The following is an 18,552-nucleotide window of genomic DNA, read 5'->3' as shown; positions in this document are numbered from 1 at the left end:
GGAGTACAAAAGAATATATAAGACTGTTCGTACTGTGTACCTCAAGAGTTTCGGTTCACTTCAGAGACAATTGACCTGTAACTGCTGTGTTAAGTAACACTCTCAGTATCACCACAACCCAAGTTTGGTGATTTTTGCCCTTCCAGTGAATCACCTCTCCTATGGCAGAAATATTTAAGGTGTGCTTTGGTCTGTAGCCAACCAGAGAGAGTTGAGGTTTTTTATTGTCTTGAGGAAAGAGTTGTTTTCTGCTATGGACAGACATTTGCTACGGTTTTCATAAATACATTGGGAAGGATTTAGTTATGTCTATATTAGAAAGAAAAACAAATTTGTCTTTGAAGTGCAGGATATCCTGTCTCTCCATATGTTACTCATCAGAGTAGAAAGATCTAAAGTTGGTTTAAGAAATCCAGGAACACCGTCATTTTCAAGTGATTTTTTAGAGATTTGGTGTTTGACCTCTCTGTTTGGAAGTACCGGTTTGAGGGCATTTGTCTCCAGGCATTGTGTGGGTTGCAAAACACTCAACTTCTTTTCTAAATGACTGGTGCTCTGTACTTTGCTCTTCCTGCTCCTTTGCTGTCCATTACGACCATACAGAAGAATGGCGAGAGAGGATACTGGTCATTATGTTGGTGGCTTTTTTCTGAAGAATTTGCATCTTTTGAGACAGATTAAACTGATTAGGCCTAGTTTTTTAAACTCATGGGATTCTCTAATTGCAAAACACGGTCCAGAATCAATATATTGGGATTACTTAGATAACAAAATAATCAGATTATTTAAATAAAATAATCACCAAGTTTCTGGTTGATGAAAATAAGTCACTTTTATTCAGTGCAAGATCTGTGGTTTCTCATCTTAAGAGCAAAATGAAGTTGAATTCATCTGCCTAAATGTGAGTAAAAAGGGTGAGGATGGAGTCTTTTCTTGAATATCTAATAATGGTACATAAAATTGTTTGTATACATCCCTGTATGAAATGCTCTTATAATGATTAACTCTGTAGAGATATATCAGAATAAAACTGATGGCATTCTGGCTTCTGGTCTGGTACAGAGAATAAAACTGAGGAGGAGTCAGCTTTGCTTTGAGATGAGTCAATCCTACCTCAATTGACTCTTGTCATACACACATTTACCATGCTGAAACATGTCTGTGTTGAAATAAAATTTCTGCAGATAGGAGCCCCTTCCAAAATGGAAGTCTTTGGCATGGAGATAAAAATGGGCATTAAAAGATTGTAGATTGTCAAATGATAGTCATGGAATCTTGAAGGTTGGAAAAGACTCTTAAGATCACAGAGTTCAACCACTAACCTAACACTGCCAAGTCTGTCACTAAACCTGTCCCTAAGCATCTACACATTTTTCAAGTACCTCCAGGGGTGGTGATTTTAACACTTCTCTGGGCAGCCTGTTCCAATGGCTGACAACCCTTTCAGTGAAGAAATTCTTCCTAATATCCAATCTAAACTTCTTCTGGTGTGACTTGAGGCCATTTTGTCTGGTCTTGTTACTTGGGATGAAAGACTGACCCACACCTTACTACAACCTCCTTTTAGGTAGTTGTAAAGAGAATAAGGTCTCCCTTCAGCCTCCTTTTCTCCAGGCTAAACAACCCCAGCTCATTCAAGTTTTCCCCATAAGACTTGGGCTCCAGAGCCTTCACCAGCTCTGTTACCCTTCTCTGGACAGGCTCCAGCACCTCAGTGTCCTTCTCATAGTAAGGGGCCCAAAACTGGACACAGCACTTGAGGTGTGGCCTCACCAGTGCTGAGTACAGGGGCCAGTCACTGCCCTGGCCCTGCTGGCCGCACTATTTTTGATACAGGCCAGGATGCCATTGGCCTTCTTGGCCACCTGGGCACTGCTGGCTCATGTTCATCTGATGTTGACCAACCTTCCTAGCTCGTACTCTGCTGTGCAGTTTTCCGACCTTCTTCCCCCAGCCTGTAGTGCTACATGGGCTTGTTGTGACCCAAGTGCAGGACCTGCCACTGGGCCTTGCTGAGGCACACACAGTTGGCCTCAGTCCATCGATCCAGCCTGTCCCAATCCCTCTGCAGAGCCTTCCTGCCCTCCTGCAGATCAACACTCCCACCCAACTTGCTGTTGCCTGCACACTTGCTGAGGATGCACTTGATCCCCTCATTCAAATCATTGATAAAGAGATTAAACAGGACTGGCCCTGATACTGAGCTCTGGGGATCACCACTGGTGACCAGCCATCAGCTGGATGTAACTCCAGTCACTACCACTCTCTGGACCAAGCCATCCAGCCAGATTTTACCCAGCAAAGAATACACCCATTCACATCATGGGAAGTCACTTTGTCCAGGAAGACACTGTGGGAAACAGTGTCAAAGGCTTTATTGGAGTTCAGGTAGACAACATCAAAAGCCTTTCCACTGAGTGGGTCACCTGGACATAGGAGATCGGGTTGGTCAAGCAGGACCTGCCTTTCAGAAACCCGGGCTGGCTGGGCCTGGTTGTTCTCTGCATGTTGTGTGATGGCATTCAGGATCATCTGCTCCATGACCTTCCCCATCCCAGAGGTCAGGCCCAAAAGCCTGTGGTTCCCCAGATCCTCCTTTCAACGCTTCATGCAGACACCGTAACATTGGCTTACTTCCAGTCAACTGGGACCTGCCTGGTTAAGCAGGACTGCTGGTAAATGATGGAAAGTTGTTGCGATAATGAGCAATGCTGAGTCCCCAGGCAGGTGCAAAGGAGAGCCCTTTATTGGAGAAACCTGGCCTTTTTAAGCAGTTAGCCAGTTACCTGTTTACATAGTTTTAAAGCACAACAAACATAATTCAACCACCCACCATACACCATGATGGTCACGCAGCATGTTTTTCTACCCTTAATTCAGCTGTGTCTCTTTCTCACAGTCCTTTTCTACTTAGCTGAAGTAACAGGCCTGAGCCATGTGACAAGGCCTTCATGTGACAGAAAGTGACTTGGCAAGCTTTTTCATCAGCCCTCTCAGTACCCATGGGTGGATGCCATTAGGCGCCATGGACTTACACAAGTCTCTAATCCTTTCTTCCTAGATTATAGGGGTTTCATTCTGCTCCCCATCTCTTCTTTCATCTCAGGGGGCTGGGTACCCTGCAAACAACTGAACTTGTCAAAGACTAAGACATAAAAGGCATTAAGTACCTCTGCCTTTTCCTCATCCTTTTTCATTATATTTCCCTCTGCATCCAGTAAAAGATGGAGATTTTCCTTAGCCCTCCTTTTGTTTCTAATGCATTTCAAAAAACATTTCTCATTGTCTTTTATGGCAGTAGCCAAATAAGTTCTAGTTGGGCTTTGGCCCTTCTAATTTTCTACCTGCATAACCTCATGACATCCTTGTAGTCCTTCCAAGTTGCCTGCCCCTCATTCCAAAGATGATACACTCTTTCCTTCCCCTACTGAGTTCCAACCAAAGCTCTCTGTTCAGCCAGCCTGGTCTTCTTCCTCACTGGCTCGTCTTTCAGCACGTAGGCCTGACCTGAGCCTTTAGGATTTCCTTCTTAAAGCACGTCCAGCCTTCCTGGACTCCTTTGCCCCTCAGGACTGCCTCCCAAGGGACTCCATCAACCAGTCTCTGAAACAAGCCAAAGTCTCCCTCCAGAAGTCCAAGCAGTTCTGCTGGCATTCTGTCCTTACTTCTCCAAGAATCAAAACCTATCATTCTGTGATTGTGATGCCCAAGACAGCTTCCAGCATCACCCACCAATCCTTCCCTGTTTGCAAACAGCAGGTCCAGTGGGATGCCTTCCCTACTGGCTCCCTCACTGTCTGTGTCAGGAAGCTGCCATCCACACACTCCGAGAACTGTTTCCTCTCTGCTGTGTTGTATTTCCAGCAAACATCTGGTAAGCTGAAGTCCTCCACAAGAACAAAGGCTGGCGATTACTGAGACTTCTCCCGGCTGTGTGCATTGGTGTAGATGCACTTCAGTTGGGCTGTCAATCCTGCTGTCTTTTCAGGGACAGCTGTAATTCCTGCATTAAACTTGGAAGGCATTTTGGCTCTTCTGCTATAAGAAGTTAATTCTTCCTCAATACTTCTAAAACCATTTATAGTTTAGGAAAGTAGATGTAAAGTTATTTGATGATAGAATTATTTGTTTGTGTGAAGGAACAGGGTCAGAGTAGTATTCTTCATTCTTTCTGGGCTTTGCTCTTCCTGAAGTTGAAACCTACTACAGTATCTAATGGTTATTTAGACCTTATTAAAGAGTAAATGTTTAAATCAACATGGCTGTATTTTCTTAGTTGAGTAGAAAAACTGAGATACATCTATCATATTGATTCACTTTTGATTCTAGAGGCTTAGAAAGTTTAGGTACTTTTTCAGAAATAAACTCTCTGGCACTTAGATTGTGGTCCTGAGTAGCTTAAAAGCTAGTGAAGTTTTGCAGATGGCTGCTTATCCAAAATAGGCAGCAGGAGTCACAGCTTTGATTAGGAGACAAAATAACAACTTCCTCAATCAATCACATTTCTTCTGTACCAGGAGTGATGCTGGAACTTCCCTTGTTGCTTCTGTTTTTACCTCGCAATGTATGTGGTAAGTTGAATTGTTTGTCTTTTCAGGGATACCACATCCCATTTCCATCTCCACTTTCCTCATGGACAGTGCTGGAGCTATACCTGTGTATCCTCATGCCAAGGGGAAATGATGCCTTATTGTGCTCTAAGTTGGTGCTCGACATAAAAATTATTATTGCAGCGATTATTGTTTGAACTGCGTAGTGTGCTCTTCTGGAGAGCCCCTGTCTAGGCTACATTTGAACTTTCTTCAGGTGACATGCAACAAAAAGCTTTCCTTTGGATAAAATGAAATGAGAGAAATAGTGTATTTTTGTAGTATGATATTAACTGGTTCTTGTTTGTATCTGCTACTATTTGTAGAAACAATTTGAGGTTAAAGGATTCCTCAAAATGGCTTGTGTGACTATTCTGATAGCTGCAAAGGACAATGAAACTTGAGACTTGTTGCTTTTAGTCCAAAAGGTCTCTTGAAACTTAGAAGAAGAAAAAAAAAGACTATCAGAAAAAATTTTAAGCCGGTCTAACTGCTATTCTAAGACATTTCATTACGGAGAGTAATAATTTGTAGTTTGTTCCTTTGAGTTAAGATAACATATTACATATCTTCAGTAAAAAAAAATAACTGGCCAGTTCTTATTTTAAGGTTTTACTTTACATGTGCACAAGATGTGTTGCTTCCCATAAACTTAGAGGCATTTTTTATTCACTGAGGTTCTCCTCCTGCAGGTTAATATAACAATCTTTGTACATGGTATTGTCCTGGAATTGTATAGGTGGTTCTGTTGTTCCCCCTGGGTCCAATATGGAACCACACAGCATTCTCTGTGCAAATCTGCTTGCTTTGCCTGCTGTAATGTTTTATGGCACGTTTGGCTTGAGGACAAGCAGACTGCTGAGAGCTTTCCAAGAACGAGTGGATTTCCAGGTCCTTACTAGAGGAATAACTTCTGGCTCTGTTTCAGTGTCAGAAAACTGTCCTAAAACATGTAGATGAGTCCTTAAAAATCTGGTGAATATTGTAGAGATTGCAAAATGGCTTTTTCTACTGTACCTTTTTGACTAAGTACAGAGCTGCAGATTCAGGTAATACAGGAAAGGACCGGAAAATACAGGGATATCTGAAATGAGATTTATAGGTACTGTGTTTGTATTTACAAACTAAAAAAGTTGAAACATATTTTAAGTTTTCTGTTCCATAGAATTGCTTGCAGCACAAAAAGATGGCCAGAAGTTTACCTTCAGCTATTTCTATATTAAAAAAAAAAAAAAAAGTCGTTTCTGTAAGCTCAGAGACAACATTTAGGGGAGAGAAAAAGGCCAAAGACACTCTTAAGTGGGATCTGTACCTTGCCTTCAGGGCAAGATTGCTTGCAAGCATTATATTCTTATTCTCTTGTACTAAAGGTTTAAGTGTTGTAGTGCAAGTGTGATTTGTCCCCTGTATTTTTGTGCATCTCAGGGTCTGAATTCAGTCAATAAACAAAAAAAAAAGGGTGCAAGGGGAAAACTCAAACCTTGCTGCTGCCTTAAATGTTCCATCCTGTCCGCTGTCCTTCCACAGGGTAGAAATGTGTGTCCTCTCTTCTTACACTCATTTCCTGCTTTGTCTCCTGTGTCATACAGTTGCCTTCATTTCCTCTTACTATTGTTGTGACCAAGCCACTTTTCCTACTTTCTCAAGAAGTTTTTTCTGTCTGCAGTGCCAAAGTGTCTACCGGTCTTTCCGACCTCTCTTAGGTACTTAAGGTCTCCATAGATTTTTGTCTCTTGCAAAGTGCAAGCACTGTTATGTTCTAGCATTGTGATTATAAAAACTGAAAATGCTTTTCAAAATCGAACTACTGGAATGTTTGCATATGTTAAAAAAAATACAATTTTAAACCAAAATTTTCTTTAACGTAACTTCTGGTAGAGTTTAAGCAGTACCTGAAATAGGCATTTCATGTCATTTACAAAAAAAACCCAAAACAAAACAAACCAGAACCTAGAGGTAAGGATAAAGAGCTTTAATTTTTTTAATTGTTTCTGTTATTGTTGTCTTTAATATACTGGAACGAAGGGAAGAAGCCTGTACATGTCTGCTTTGAAAGCAATTGCCCTGGGATACAACAATTCTTTTTCCTGGTATCAAATATTAATTGTAAAATGTCTTGCAAAGAGGGTTAAGCATGTGATTTGCCAAAATTAATTTTTCTAGGGAACCTGCATAAGGCTTGTTGTCTGTTCTACAGGTACAGGGGCTCTAACGAGTTGTCCTGCATTAATTGCTTCAAATTCATCATTTGGTCTTTTAGCAGTTTGTTTGCTTTTTTATGCTTCATGTCTGGTACCTTTAATACAGTGTCTTCTCAGCCAGACCTTTGTTGTCTTCTTTGCATCACAATAAGTTTTCCTGTGTCATGTGCTTTAGTTTTAAATTCACAACTATGATTTTTGTCTCCCTCTGCATTCCCGTAGTCTGAAAAAGACAGGGAAATCTGCAAAACAATATTTATCAGGGAAGGACAGAAGTGTAACATAAATTTCAGATCACTATTCTGAAGGTAACAATTAAGAACTTTAATTACAAAATTAAAGCTAGCAAAAGAAAATATCTTACAATATAAGAGAAAGAAAACAATCCAGGTACCTCTTCTTATATTTCTATGAAGATTAATGTAAGCATGTAATATATCATTGGGGAACAGGTATAAGAAGGAGACAAACACCAAAGAAAAGATGGAATTTCTAGGAAACTGTCTTAATTTGAAGATTTTACTTACATACAGACATATTTTTTCCTTGTTTCATTGTGCTAATGAAGTAGTCTACTGTCCTAGTGCTGCACAAGTACTCTCCTTGAAAACAGAAGTGAGTACATACTGTGTGCCTTTGGAAAAATCCACATAAACTAACTGAATTGTCTGTCACTGTTCATAGCACTATAGCAGACGGAGGTATTTGAAATTCTTTGGAGGTTTTTTGTGTAAAAAAAAATAAATAGATACAGGTTCTGGAAAGAATAGTTGTGATATACCTCGAGGTAATGCTTTGAAGGCTATCAGCTTCCTAACTCCCCACTGACAATAGGGTAATGAGAGATTTTATGGTCACAGATAGGTGTTTTAGGTCACTGTCAGGAGGTAGTCTCATGGCCAGTCTATTCCATTTTTCTCTCTTTGGTAATGCCTGTGCGAGCCTTTGTAGCATCATCACTGAAGCAGCAGACACAGCTGCAGCGGGTCAAGCACTGAGTTAGGAACCTCATGCTGCTGTGTTAGCTGACAGCTGTGCACTAAAAAAGTAAAACTCAGGGTAGCATCGTGCAGCTGTTCTGCCCTAGAGAAGCAGATCATTGTCTGCAGAGCTGTGGCTTGCTCACATCGCAGAATTCCAATACCCGCAGCCTGGTCAGAATATTCACAGGACAGTCCTGAGTCCCCTCTCAAGCAACCAAATGAAGAGGCAATGTATCAGAAAATGAGAGAAAAATTGAGTAAGTGTGTAGGCCACTGCCTTAAACTTTGTGAACTTCATTCATGTGCTAGAAGAGGGTCTTAAGACTGATAATTTTCAAAGTTCTCGTTAGATGTGCTGTCAATAGCAGTTACTGGCAGAGCAGGACCTATTTTGCAGTTTGGGGTGGGGGTTTTTTTTGACTTCTTGGATTTGAACAGATGTTGTAACCTGTTTCCTGGTAGATAAGCTCTCATATTGCAGTGCTACTGTCTGCCATTTGGTGTAAGTTATCCTCAGGAGTGAGCCAGATATTGAGCATATCACAGATTGAATTTGTTCTTCAGTTGTGTGGTGGCATATTGAAAGCAATTGCGAGGCATTTTAAAAAGAAGGGAAAATGTATATAGTGGTTGCTATCTGTGCATGTAGTGACTGGACAAGCAGGAATGGCTTCAAACTGAGAGTAGGTTTAGATCAGATGTTAGGAAGGAATTCTTTACTATGAGGGTGGTGAGGCATTGGAACAGGTTGCCAAGAGAATTTGTGGATGCCTCATCCCTGGAAGTGTTCAAGGCCAGGTTGGATGAGGCTCTGAGCAACCTGGTCTTGTCGAAGGTGTCCCTGCCCATGACAGAGGGGGTTGGAACTAAGTGATCATTAACATTCATTCCAACCCATTCTGTGATCCTGTAAGTCTGTGATTCCTTCTTGAAAACATTTGAATCCACTGTTCATACTCAAATAGATTTGTCAGACCAGTAAATGTATCAAGGCATTAAGTTACTGATAATTTAGCATTAAGTGAAGGAGAAGTCAAAATAGAACATTCAACTCTTGCTCTTTTCCATGAGTGAGCAAGTAGCTCTGAACTGGTCTGGCTATTGGCTGTGGTCTACACATAAATAAACAGGGAGAAGTCACTGAAGGATCTTGGGATATACAAGATTTAGTCTAAGAAGGTAAGACACGCCCATAGGAACAGCTTTTTTTTTTTTTTAATTCTGCTTTTGGTATGTATTGGCATATTTTGTTAAAGGTTACCTCTCTAGTGTATGGGTTTATTGTATAGCAAACAGTATTCTCAGTTCTCTGTCCCCAGGAAAGCATCACTGCCTCCTGGTCTGTCTATGTGACATCTGGAAATTGAAGAGCTAAGGGAAGTTGCTTGGATTTTTGCATTGAGTTGGTACAAAGCTGGGAACAGAGCCTTCTCTTCTACCACAGCTTTCAATCCCTTGATTTCTCTCTGAAACATCATTTTCAAGCAATAGGTCTTTCCTATTATTTTCATTTCCTATTATGACCAGCTTAGTTCAGAACCCTTTCATCCAACAGACTTACACAGGTATAGGACTTTATATATTGCTTTGCCACCTCATAGTTGTGATATCAGTGGCTACAGAGAAACAGTAACTTTTGTGTGTTTAATTCAAACATTGTCTTCCACATCTATTTTCCCATGAAGATGTTGTGCTGCATGTGTTGATTAAAAAAGGTAAAAAGTTGTGACTAGGGACATTGAGAGCTGCCAGACTGGGCATATTCTGGTTTTCAATTTCTTTCTGATAATGCTTAGTACTATGTGCATTAGACAAATGGATCTAAAATCTTTATTGATTAGGCTGTGTTTAAAGATGACATTACTTAGTTGTTCCTTCCTAATGTTAATTAGAAGGTGTAATTCTTATATGCAGTATTTTGAGGCAGATAGCCCATGGGTTATCTGTTTAATAAAAATAGTTGGGATTTTTATGTATGTGCAGTAAATAAAAGTGGGAAAAAATAACCCTGCATGCATCCAGTTGTGTTCAAGCCTTGTCAAGCTTTGACAGGATTACAAAAGTCACCACCACTAAATATTTGTTTGTGAATTTAGTTAAGAAGTATTCCCTCTTAACAGTTTCAATTTGCCTTTGCCAGACTCCTGTTTTACTCCTGTGAACATAGGAAACTACAATTGCTTTGTGAATTGCAGAGCAGTAGATTCTGTGGGAAGTGAATGTTGCATAGCAGGAAGAACAGATAAGCATATGTATTTGGGGAGGCCCATAAACAATATGAAAGAAAATGTACCTGTGTGTGTTTCTTGTCTATCTTTTTATTAGCTTCACTGTTTGGAATTAATTAGAATAACAAATTTGTTCACTTCAGTGCTAAGTTTCATCTCCTTTTTCAAGAAAAGTAATTCCCTAACTTTTCAAAATAAATTTTATATTATTTACTTTTATCATTTTTCTTTACTATAAAAAAAAAAGGTGTGTTTAGCTGCTGCTTCATTTTTCTCTTTCGAAGAGTACTTAGGCAGAGACAGCCTCTTCCTGTAAGCCAGAAGGCTGGGTGCCTTGCTGTTTCATCTGCTGGCAGAGAGCTCAGCGTCCTGGGGATTCTTCAGTCAGACGAAAGTTCATAATTCTTCTTTTTGAGCTTTCAGAGAATTAATTGAAGTAGAAGCTACAGAACTTCCTTCACAAGCCAGAGAAGTAGATCAAGAATGTATTCATGTACCTCAAAAATTTTTCCTCAGAAATATTTTGAGGATAGGGAGGGGGGGAAAAAGCTTTTAGTAGGATCTATTTTTAGAATTAAATTTACTTAACTAATTTTTAAAAATTCATCTGTGTCTAGATCTCATTTATCTGCTCTCAGTAAAAATGTGTAAGAGGGAGCACCGCAAAGCTTTGGTGTTTCCAAGATAAAGGTAGTTGTCTTCCCCTCCTATCCCTTTTCTCCACCTGGGAACTTCTACAAAAGTTCATATAAATAAAAATATTTTTAAGTTAATTTAATCTGAATTGTAGGCAGCCCAAAACTTCGTGTATTTTGATGGTAAATTCAATATTCTGAATGTGTCAGATTTGTGTACCCACAGAGCATAACAGTCAAAGAGATTGGCAGAGGAAGAAACTGCAGTTTTGGCAAGTAGGTAAGGGGCTTTTTGTACCCAGTGAGGCATGGGGAGACAGTTTGGATTTCAACACAGGCAGAAAACATTCTGACCACATGCTTACATGATCAACAATGAAACAACAAAATATTGACAAGCAGCTACTGTATTTTGATGCATTTAACCTAGGGGTTATCAGTTTAAAAACAAAACTGCAATTCAGCAGCACCGTTAGAATCTGGATATGCACAGATAATACAAGGGGAAGTTTATTCTAGGACCTGTCTCCTTCAGAGCTTCACAGTGTCTGATTTCTCCATAGCCTACATCCTTTCCCATAGCTTGCTCTCACCATGCCAGTAGTCCCCCAGCTTCAGATTTGTGTATGCTGTCTGAGTACAAAATGTATAAAATAAAAGATGGTTTTATCTTCAGCTTTCACAGTTACTTGCTCATTAGAACTAGGCTTTCTTAGGAAATAAAATATGACACAAGATTTTTGGTTTTGTGGTGAATTTGGGTTGTTTTTTTTTTTTTCCCTAGGATGTGATGTAATTCTGTAAAGTTAAAAATAAAAGCAAAAAACTTTCAGCATTTGTACTCTGCAGTCTCTGAGGAGCACATATAATGACACATTATGCAGCATCATCTAGGGCTTCAGAAGTGTAAAAATTGAGATCTAATGTGTAGTATGTAGAAGTTTTTTAATGTTCATATTGTCAGATGAGCACCACATTTAAATGTGTAGCTACAGTCCATAGAGCTTGGAATTTCAGACATTGTTTCTGTTATCCTTTGAATAGAAACAGTCAAAGAATGGATCTGGAAGCCAGCAGGAATTTGACATCTGAGCAAAAAATAAGTGTGTTTAGCTCCCTTATTTTTCTTTGTGAGAAATGGTTAGGATGACTTTTTTTTTTTCTAATTTTAAAGAAACACTTTTTCCTCATTCTTATTTCTGTGCAGTGGTGAAATACAATCTTTTTCCACTCTTTCTGATATTCTCACAAGTGGAGTCTGTAAGTCTTTTAATGTCACTAGCTTGGAGCCTTCAGCTAAATAATGCCAAACCAAGCCTGTTTGTACACTAATGTTTTGTCACTGAGGTTGCCATCGTTACTTCAGAAGTATGGCGCACAGAGGCACTGAGTCTTGGCTAACTTACCTTCAGATACTTATTCGCCATTCTAGTATTGATTCTTCCTTTCTGACAAATTGTGCCTGTAACGTTGCAGTTTTGTCTTAATGGAACAAGAAGATAGGACTTTGATTTTGGGGAGCAGAGAGATGGGGAAAAGGGTGGGCATAGGATCAAATCGTAATGGTGTAGTGATTTTCTTCAGTAAACGAATCAATCTCAGTAGCATTTTTAAAACCCATTTCTAGACTCTGCGTTGCCAGCATTGTCTTTCATTGAAGCTACAGTGAACATGGCAGCTGGGGCATTTTACTGGCTGCTGGAAAAAGCTAATGAGTGAAAGACCTGAAGGAATGACTTCTGGTCTTCCTGGATAGGGCCAGAATTTACAGTGTTGGTCTATAGATTTATGTCATCTAGGAATCACAACCTGTAATCTGTTGTTCTAGTCATATAAATCTGAAATGTTTTTCTCTGCAGTCTCATTTTAGACAAATGCATGAAGTGGGCTCTAGGCTCAATTTAACATTTGAGTATGATAAATACGATGGGCTTTACTCAACTTGGCATTTTTCAAGTGGGAAGCCTGTAATATGTGTCTAAAGGTAGATAGAACAATTTAATTTGCTGAAAGCTGTAAAACAGACCTGTGCTCCCTAATTGCATATTTGCATGTTCTTAACAATGTTGCTTAGCAGATAGCTTACACCTTTTCCTTTAAAAAATAAGGACTCTTGCATTTGTCACATAATAAGAGCATGCATGAAGTAGTTACTATTGAATATCTGATGCATGAGAAATTCATGTCCTCTCTTATTTTGCAGTGATATGCAGATCTCTTTGTATTACAGGATGTAGCCCCTTTTAATTAACCTCACTGTTGGCAAAAGATAAGAAATGTTCTCTTTTTTTATTTTTTTAGAGGTCAGAAACATTGTTTATGAAAAAACAATTGACATACTGTAAGTGTGCAAGCTTAAATAAAGCTGTATATATGGGCCAGTCAGAATAACTGCAAGTACATATTGCAGTCATTGACAGAGGAGAAAGACGTGAGCATGCAGTCCTTGCTGCTCTGAGAGGTTATTTTGTGGTTATATCGACCGTATGTAAGGGTTCTGGTCTCAAGTTAGACTCTAATTAGCCATTCCTCCTGGAGTGCTCTGACACACCAGAACCCTGTAGAGTGCCTACAGCACTCACTCCCCACAATCAAATATTTCTGCATTTCACAGTGTATCCATTTTTATCCATATTATCTCCCCATTAGTTTGGATATTGGAGATTTAGCAAGAAGCCTGTATTGCATATATAAATACATCTCCCAGTTCCTTGATCAACATACTATGTCTGTTTTAATGATGAAGCAGCTGAGGTGTTCTGATCAGTGTTCTCAAAGATTATAAAACAGTTTTCAATAAATCACTGGGTTTTTTCCCCTTCTTTGTCATTTATAGGCTCTGTATATCTGGATTTATAGATGCATGATAGACGAAGTATTGTTTGCGGAACAATGGATGTTTTGCTTCTATCAAAGGAATCGGTTTTGATGGTCTTCAAGAAAAGGAATTTTTGAGTAATCAGATCTTCCTAGCTTTGATTTTTTTGGCAGGTTTGGAGAAAAATTGTGGTTGGCTTTTTTTGCCATAGAAGTTGAGAGTGTCAATAGTAGTGCACAAGGTGAAGAGAGTGAAATCAGCTATTAAAAATGTTTATGGTGAAGGAGCCTCTTGACTTCACACCTGCGTACTGCTGATTTGGAAAGTGCATTTCTGAACCTGAAGGCCTTGGTCTGCCATTTTGGGAGACAAGGAGTTAGTTGGGGATGGAAAGACTGGAGTTTGTATTCTTTCTGCTCTGTTACCCATTGCTATCTTCATGGATCTGACACTCTGTTTATCTGACAGTGCACTCAGTACTGCTTCGCCAGGGAAAATTGCACAAAACAAGCCTAGTGCATCAGCATTTTCATTGTGTATTAAGCTGAGCCTCCCTTCACATGGTCACATCCCCTTTTTAATCTGGGATTCCATGTCCCTTTCCCAGTCCAGCCTGTTTCTGTGGTGTCTATTGCTGGTCTCCCTGAGCTTCTGTTTCTGTGGTTTGAGTGTTTTTTGTGTGGCTGTGTTAAGACCTGCAGGACTTTTGGAAGTGGTGTTGTTTGGGGGTTAGGCAATACACTGATTTAGTGTTAGTAGTTTGTCATAGACTGAGGTGATGGCCGCGTTCAAGTTGGATTTCCTCCCAGAGATGATGGTGGACCATTGCTCCTTGAATGCAAGCCCTGTGTAAGTATTTTCTTTTCATGTCTAAGTTATGACTAAACTGATAGTTGGAATTGCTATCTCAAGCTTCTGCTGTCTGATGGGGCAGAGGGAGACAGGAAGGAGAGATGAGAGAGCCTGCAGTTTGTTTTCTTGAAGAAATCCTAGTGGTCATGGAAAATTGATGTTGGTTTCTAGATGGGGGGAAAATGGTCTGATAATTGTGGTGATAAGGACTAAGGAGGAATAAAGCTGTTTGATGATACTGTTTATAGTATGCTACAGGTGCTGATTTACAAAATGGATTATTTAAATCTGTTGTGGGGAGAACATTTTCTGTTCTTCCCTATTAATGACTCCAGATTAAACCTTTTAATTAGGAGTAAAATATTCTTTGAATACTGTTGAGGTCATGTTAAGAGTTGCCCAATTAACAGGAGCCATGTTGTGTTCTTGAAGCTACCCATGGAAGGCAGGGCTGAAAATTATTATTGGAGAGGGTAAACAATTTCCAGCTGTTCTTAATTGAAATGGAAAGGGGTAGTTTACATCTTTGTAAAAGGTATTGTTTCTCTTGGCTATTTGGAGTGGTGCTGACCCTTTCTGAGCGGAAAGGTGGAGAGGAGTGAAAGGATTTATGATGATTCCCTTCCCTTCTCTTCTAGTAAGAAGCTTTGTTGGTTTTGAGGTCTGTTCATACAGCTACAAAATTACGAGCTTTCCCTAGCATCAGTTTTTCCTTAGGCTCTGAACAGCAACGTATTGATGGGAAAAATTACTAAATGTTACCAGGCTTCAAAATTTCTTTTTTTTATTCTATTTGGGGGAAATATGATTTCAGATGGACAGTGAGAGAAATACTATCATGTGCAGTTAATAAGCCATTCAAACTATCTTCAAAGGAAAAAAAGCAGAGATGAAGAGAGCTGACTACTCTGGAAGAAGACCACCTGTATTCTTCAACAAAGAGTTTGGGGGTGGGGGGACTCATTGTATAGTTGCTGTTCCACTCCCCATGTCCTTTCTAGATTATGCAGGGATTGGTCAGCAATTTTAACCAACTGATCGCTATAGCTACAATAGGATGTCTTTACAGGCAGACTTCCGCAGGGACAGGGGCTCTGGTGCACCAGGCTGGGAGTGCTGATAACAAGACATCACATTGCACCTAACAAAAAATGAGGAGTCAATACAGAGAGCAGTGTAGGACTCTGAACTGGCTGGGTGGAGCATAACACAACCTTTATTAATAGGGTGTAAACTGTTCACATGGCTAGACAGAATGCCTTGAAACCTGTTGAGGATTCCCTTACTCAAAACTTCTGTGTTGTTGTAGTCTAAGAAGTGACTTCTTTTTCTGTGTTAGAATCCTGACATTATTGAACCTGATTCAGTCTGTGACTAACTGGATTGTCCAATCCCAGCCTGTTCATGTACAATCTAAGCCTGTTTTTTTGCCAGTTACTGTTGAAAGCTCCCTAGTTTCACAAAGAAGTATTGCCCTGTAAACCTTTAAAGAAACTTATCATTGAATCAATTGATTCTGTTTCTCTTTTTAAGATGGATCTTCACCTTGGGAAACAGTTACAATTAGTCTCATTTAAAAGTGTTGTAATAACATTTTCTCATTTTCAGTGATTACTGATAACTTTGGTAGTTTGGAGGTAGACTGAGCTTAGGTTCCTTTCGGTTCTGGTTTCTTTTTCCATAAAATTTTACGTGGTTGAATTAGTGATATTTTTCAGTTATCTCAGCAGATTTATATCCTGAATCCCAGATGTTGACTACACTATGGGAACAGAGTTTTAAACAGCTGTGTTGAGTGTGTTTGGTTTCCAAGTACACAGCTTGCCAGTGAATGTGAATGTACTCTGGTACGCATACTGGGAATGTGCAAGAGCTTCTCTTTATATGTATATTTTCATCATCCACATTTATATATGCGTAGAAATTTATTTTTTCTTCAATTTTGCTGTAAGCGTGCTTTTGTCTAGAAACTGTAGGAAGATATAAACTAGAAACTGCTTCTTGTTTTTCATAGCTCTAAGAAAATGAATGGCACACTGGATCACCCAGACCAACCTGATCTAGATGCTATCAAAATGTTTGTGGGTCAAGTCCCACGGAGCTGGTGTGAGAAGGATCTAAGAGAACTTTTTGAACAGTATGGTGCTGTCTATGAAATCAATGTCTTGCGGGACAGGAGCCAAAACCCTCCTCAAAGCAAAGGTGAGAACTTCTGCACTTCTCTTGAGAGACTTGGGGTTTCAGCCACTTTCTCATAGTTGCAGTCTTAGCTGTGTGCTTATTCAAACAGCCCTGTAGGAGCTCAGTGTGACCAGGTGTGCATGCAAGCCCAGATTTTATAAAGTCTTTCAGTGTATTTGTATAATTATGCTTGAATTATGATCCAGTCATTAGCTGAGAAAAATAATTTCTTTTTTTAGAGTTCAGCAGTGATGGAGTTGCTTGAGGAGTATGGATTATAATTGCAAAGCAAAACATCCAGTTAATACTGTGTTGCTCCAGAGCATCACTGTGATGCTGTGGTATGATCAAAATGTTGCTGGATGGGACACAGTTTTAGGCAAAACATGAAATTGAGGTCTTAGTCGTTCATGTAAATCGAATACTTGTAAACATGTATTACTGAATTTTGTGCCTGGATTTGCAGTTCAGTTACATGCAATATTTCATGTGAAGCTAGGTAGGGTTTTGGTACTAGGAAATAACTGAGTTTGAAAATGAAGTAGCCGACAGATGTATCTCAGTGTTTGTTTTAATGGTATAGTAGTGATGTTGGGTCAGTTCTGAACATATTCTATTTTATTACACTCAGAAATCTTTTTTAAACTGTCACAATCAGTAGCACCTACCTGTGTCAGTGCCTAACCTCTTCTACTTATACATCTTGCATTGGAAGGATGGAAGTGAGGCTTGCAATTCCTGTACAGCACTCCAACATTGAGTGTTCTTTCCTGGCGAGCATTTTGTTTCAATTGCAGGGTGCTGTTTTGTTACATTTTATACCCGTAAAGCTGCACTAGAAGCACAGAATGCTCTTCACAACATGAAGATCCTCCCAGGGGTAAGAGCAGAGCCCTGCTTTCTTCACAACTCTGTCTTGTTTCTCTGAGCTCCAGCGCCACTGAAGTACAAACAAGTTGTGTTGCCTAAAATAATGTTGTAAAAAAAGCTATTCAAAAGATCGGTGTTATGAGATCTATATAATAACAGATCTTATGAGAATTTTGGAGTATTCAACAGAATAATATGGTAGTGAAGTGGGTGGGCATGGCTTTTATAATACTCTGAGGAGGAATGATGGCATATAATTAGGAAGGCCTTTCTTCCTGCAATTTTTGTAGTGTTACGTATGCACCTCTCTAGAGGCAATTTGGGCTACAATTTCTTTCTTTCACAATTCTTATGGCTTATATTTCATATAGCACGAAGTGAATGTATCTGGGATTAAATAATCTTTTTACATTTTAGATGCACCATCCTATCCAGATGAAACCAGCTGACAGCGAAAAGAGTAATGGTAAGCTTTACTAAAGTCCAAGTTTGGTGTCATCATTTGTGCTAGTCAGGAAGCTTGAGGATTTCCCTTTTGCTTAACAGCTTCTGATGAAGTCTTGAATTTGAGGCCTTATTTTTTAAAGAAAAAAGTGAAAAGAGAAAGGTGTGTTTTCAATACAGTAGGTAGTGTGAGTGATGTCTCTAAAATTCCATGACTCAGAGTATCTCCCCCTCTGCTGCTTGTGGTAGAACCACGTTGTCAGTTAGGGAAACATCCAGTGAGTTCTTCTTTGTACTAAGGTGGTTTAAATCTTTGTTGGGGACATGGACAGTGGGATTGAGTGCATTCTCAGCAAGCCTATGGGTGATGTCAAGCTGAGTGCTGTGGTTGATACCCTAGAGAGAAAGGAAGTCATCCAGAGGAGCCTTGACAGGCTGGAGAGGTGGGCCTGTGCTGGCCTTACGAAGTTCAACAAGGCCAAGTGCAAGGTCCTGCAAACATGGATACAGCTTTGGTGATGAGCAGATGGAAAGCAGCCCTGAGAAGGACTCAGGGGTATTGGTGGCTGAAAAACTGAATACAAACAGACAGTGTGCACTTGCAGCCCAGAAAGCCAGTCATATCCTGGGCTGCATCTAAAGAAGGGGCAACAGGTTGAAGGGGTGATTCTCCCTCTCTGCTGTCATGAGACCCCACCTGTTGTACTGCATCCAGCTCTGGGACCTCCAGCATAAGACATCGACCTGCTCA

At 39.8% G+C, this 18,552-nt stretch overlaps 1 protein-coding gene across 16 annotated transcripts in view; it reads left to right on the top strand.

Annotated features, from left to right (window-relative positions):
- The window catches only part of CELF1 (CUGBP Elav-like family member 1), a 64,325-nt gene that overhangs the window by 17,799 nt on the left and 27,974 nt on the right, over positions 1–18,552 (top strand). For 11 of the 16 annotated variants that reach the window (XM_048308255.1, XM_048308263.1, XM_048308262.1 and 8 more), the window contains exons 4-7: positions 14,214–14,303; positions 16,321–16,508; positions 17,285–17,367; positions 17,775–17,823. In XM_048308255.1, the coding sequence (XP_048164212.1) occupies positions 14,233–14,303; positions 16,321–16,508; positions 17,285–17,367; positions 17,775–17,823 (391 nt within the window). In that variant the 5' untranslated portion in view covers positions 14,214–14,232. The remainder of the gene's footprint in view (positions 1–14,213; positions 14,304–16,320; positions 16,509–17,284; positions 17,368–17,774; positions 17,824–18,552) is intronic. The other 5 variants (XM_048308264.1, XM_048308268.1, XM_048308266.1 and 2 more) reach the window with 1 other exon arrangement.

The sequence above is a fragment of the Corvus hawaiiensis genome, chromosome 6 (assembly GCF_020740725.1).
Source record: "Corvus hawaiiensis isolate bCorHaw1 chromosome 6, bCorHaw1.pri.cur, whole genome shotgun sequence".
Taxonomy (NCBI): Eukaryota; Metazoa; Chordata; class Aves; order Passeriformes; family Corvidae; genus Corvus; species Corvus hawaiiensis.
This window is presented reverse-complemented; position numbering and strand designations above follow the sequence as displayed.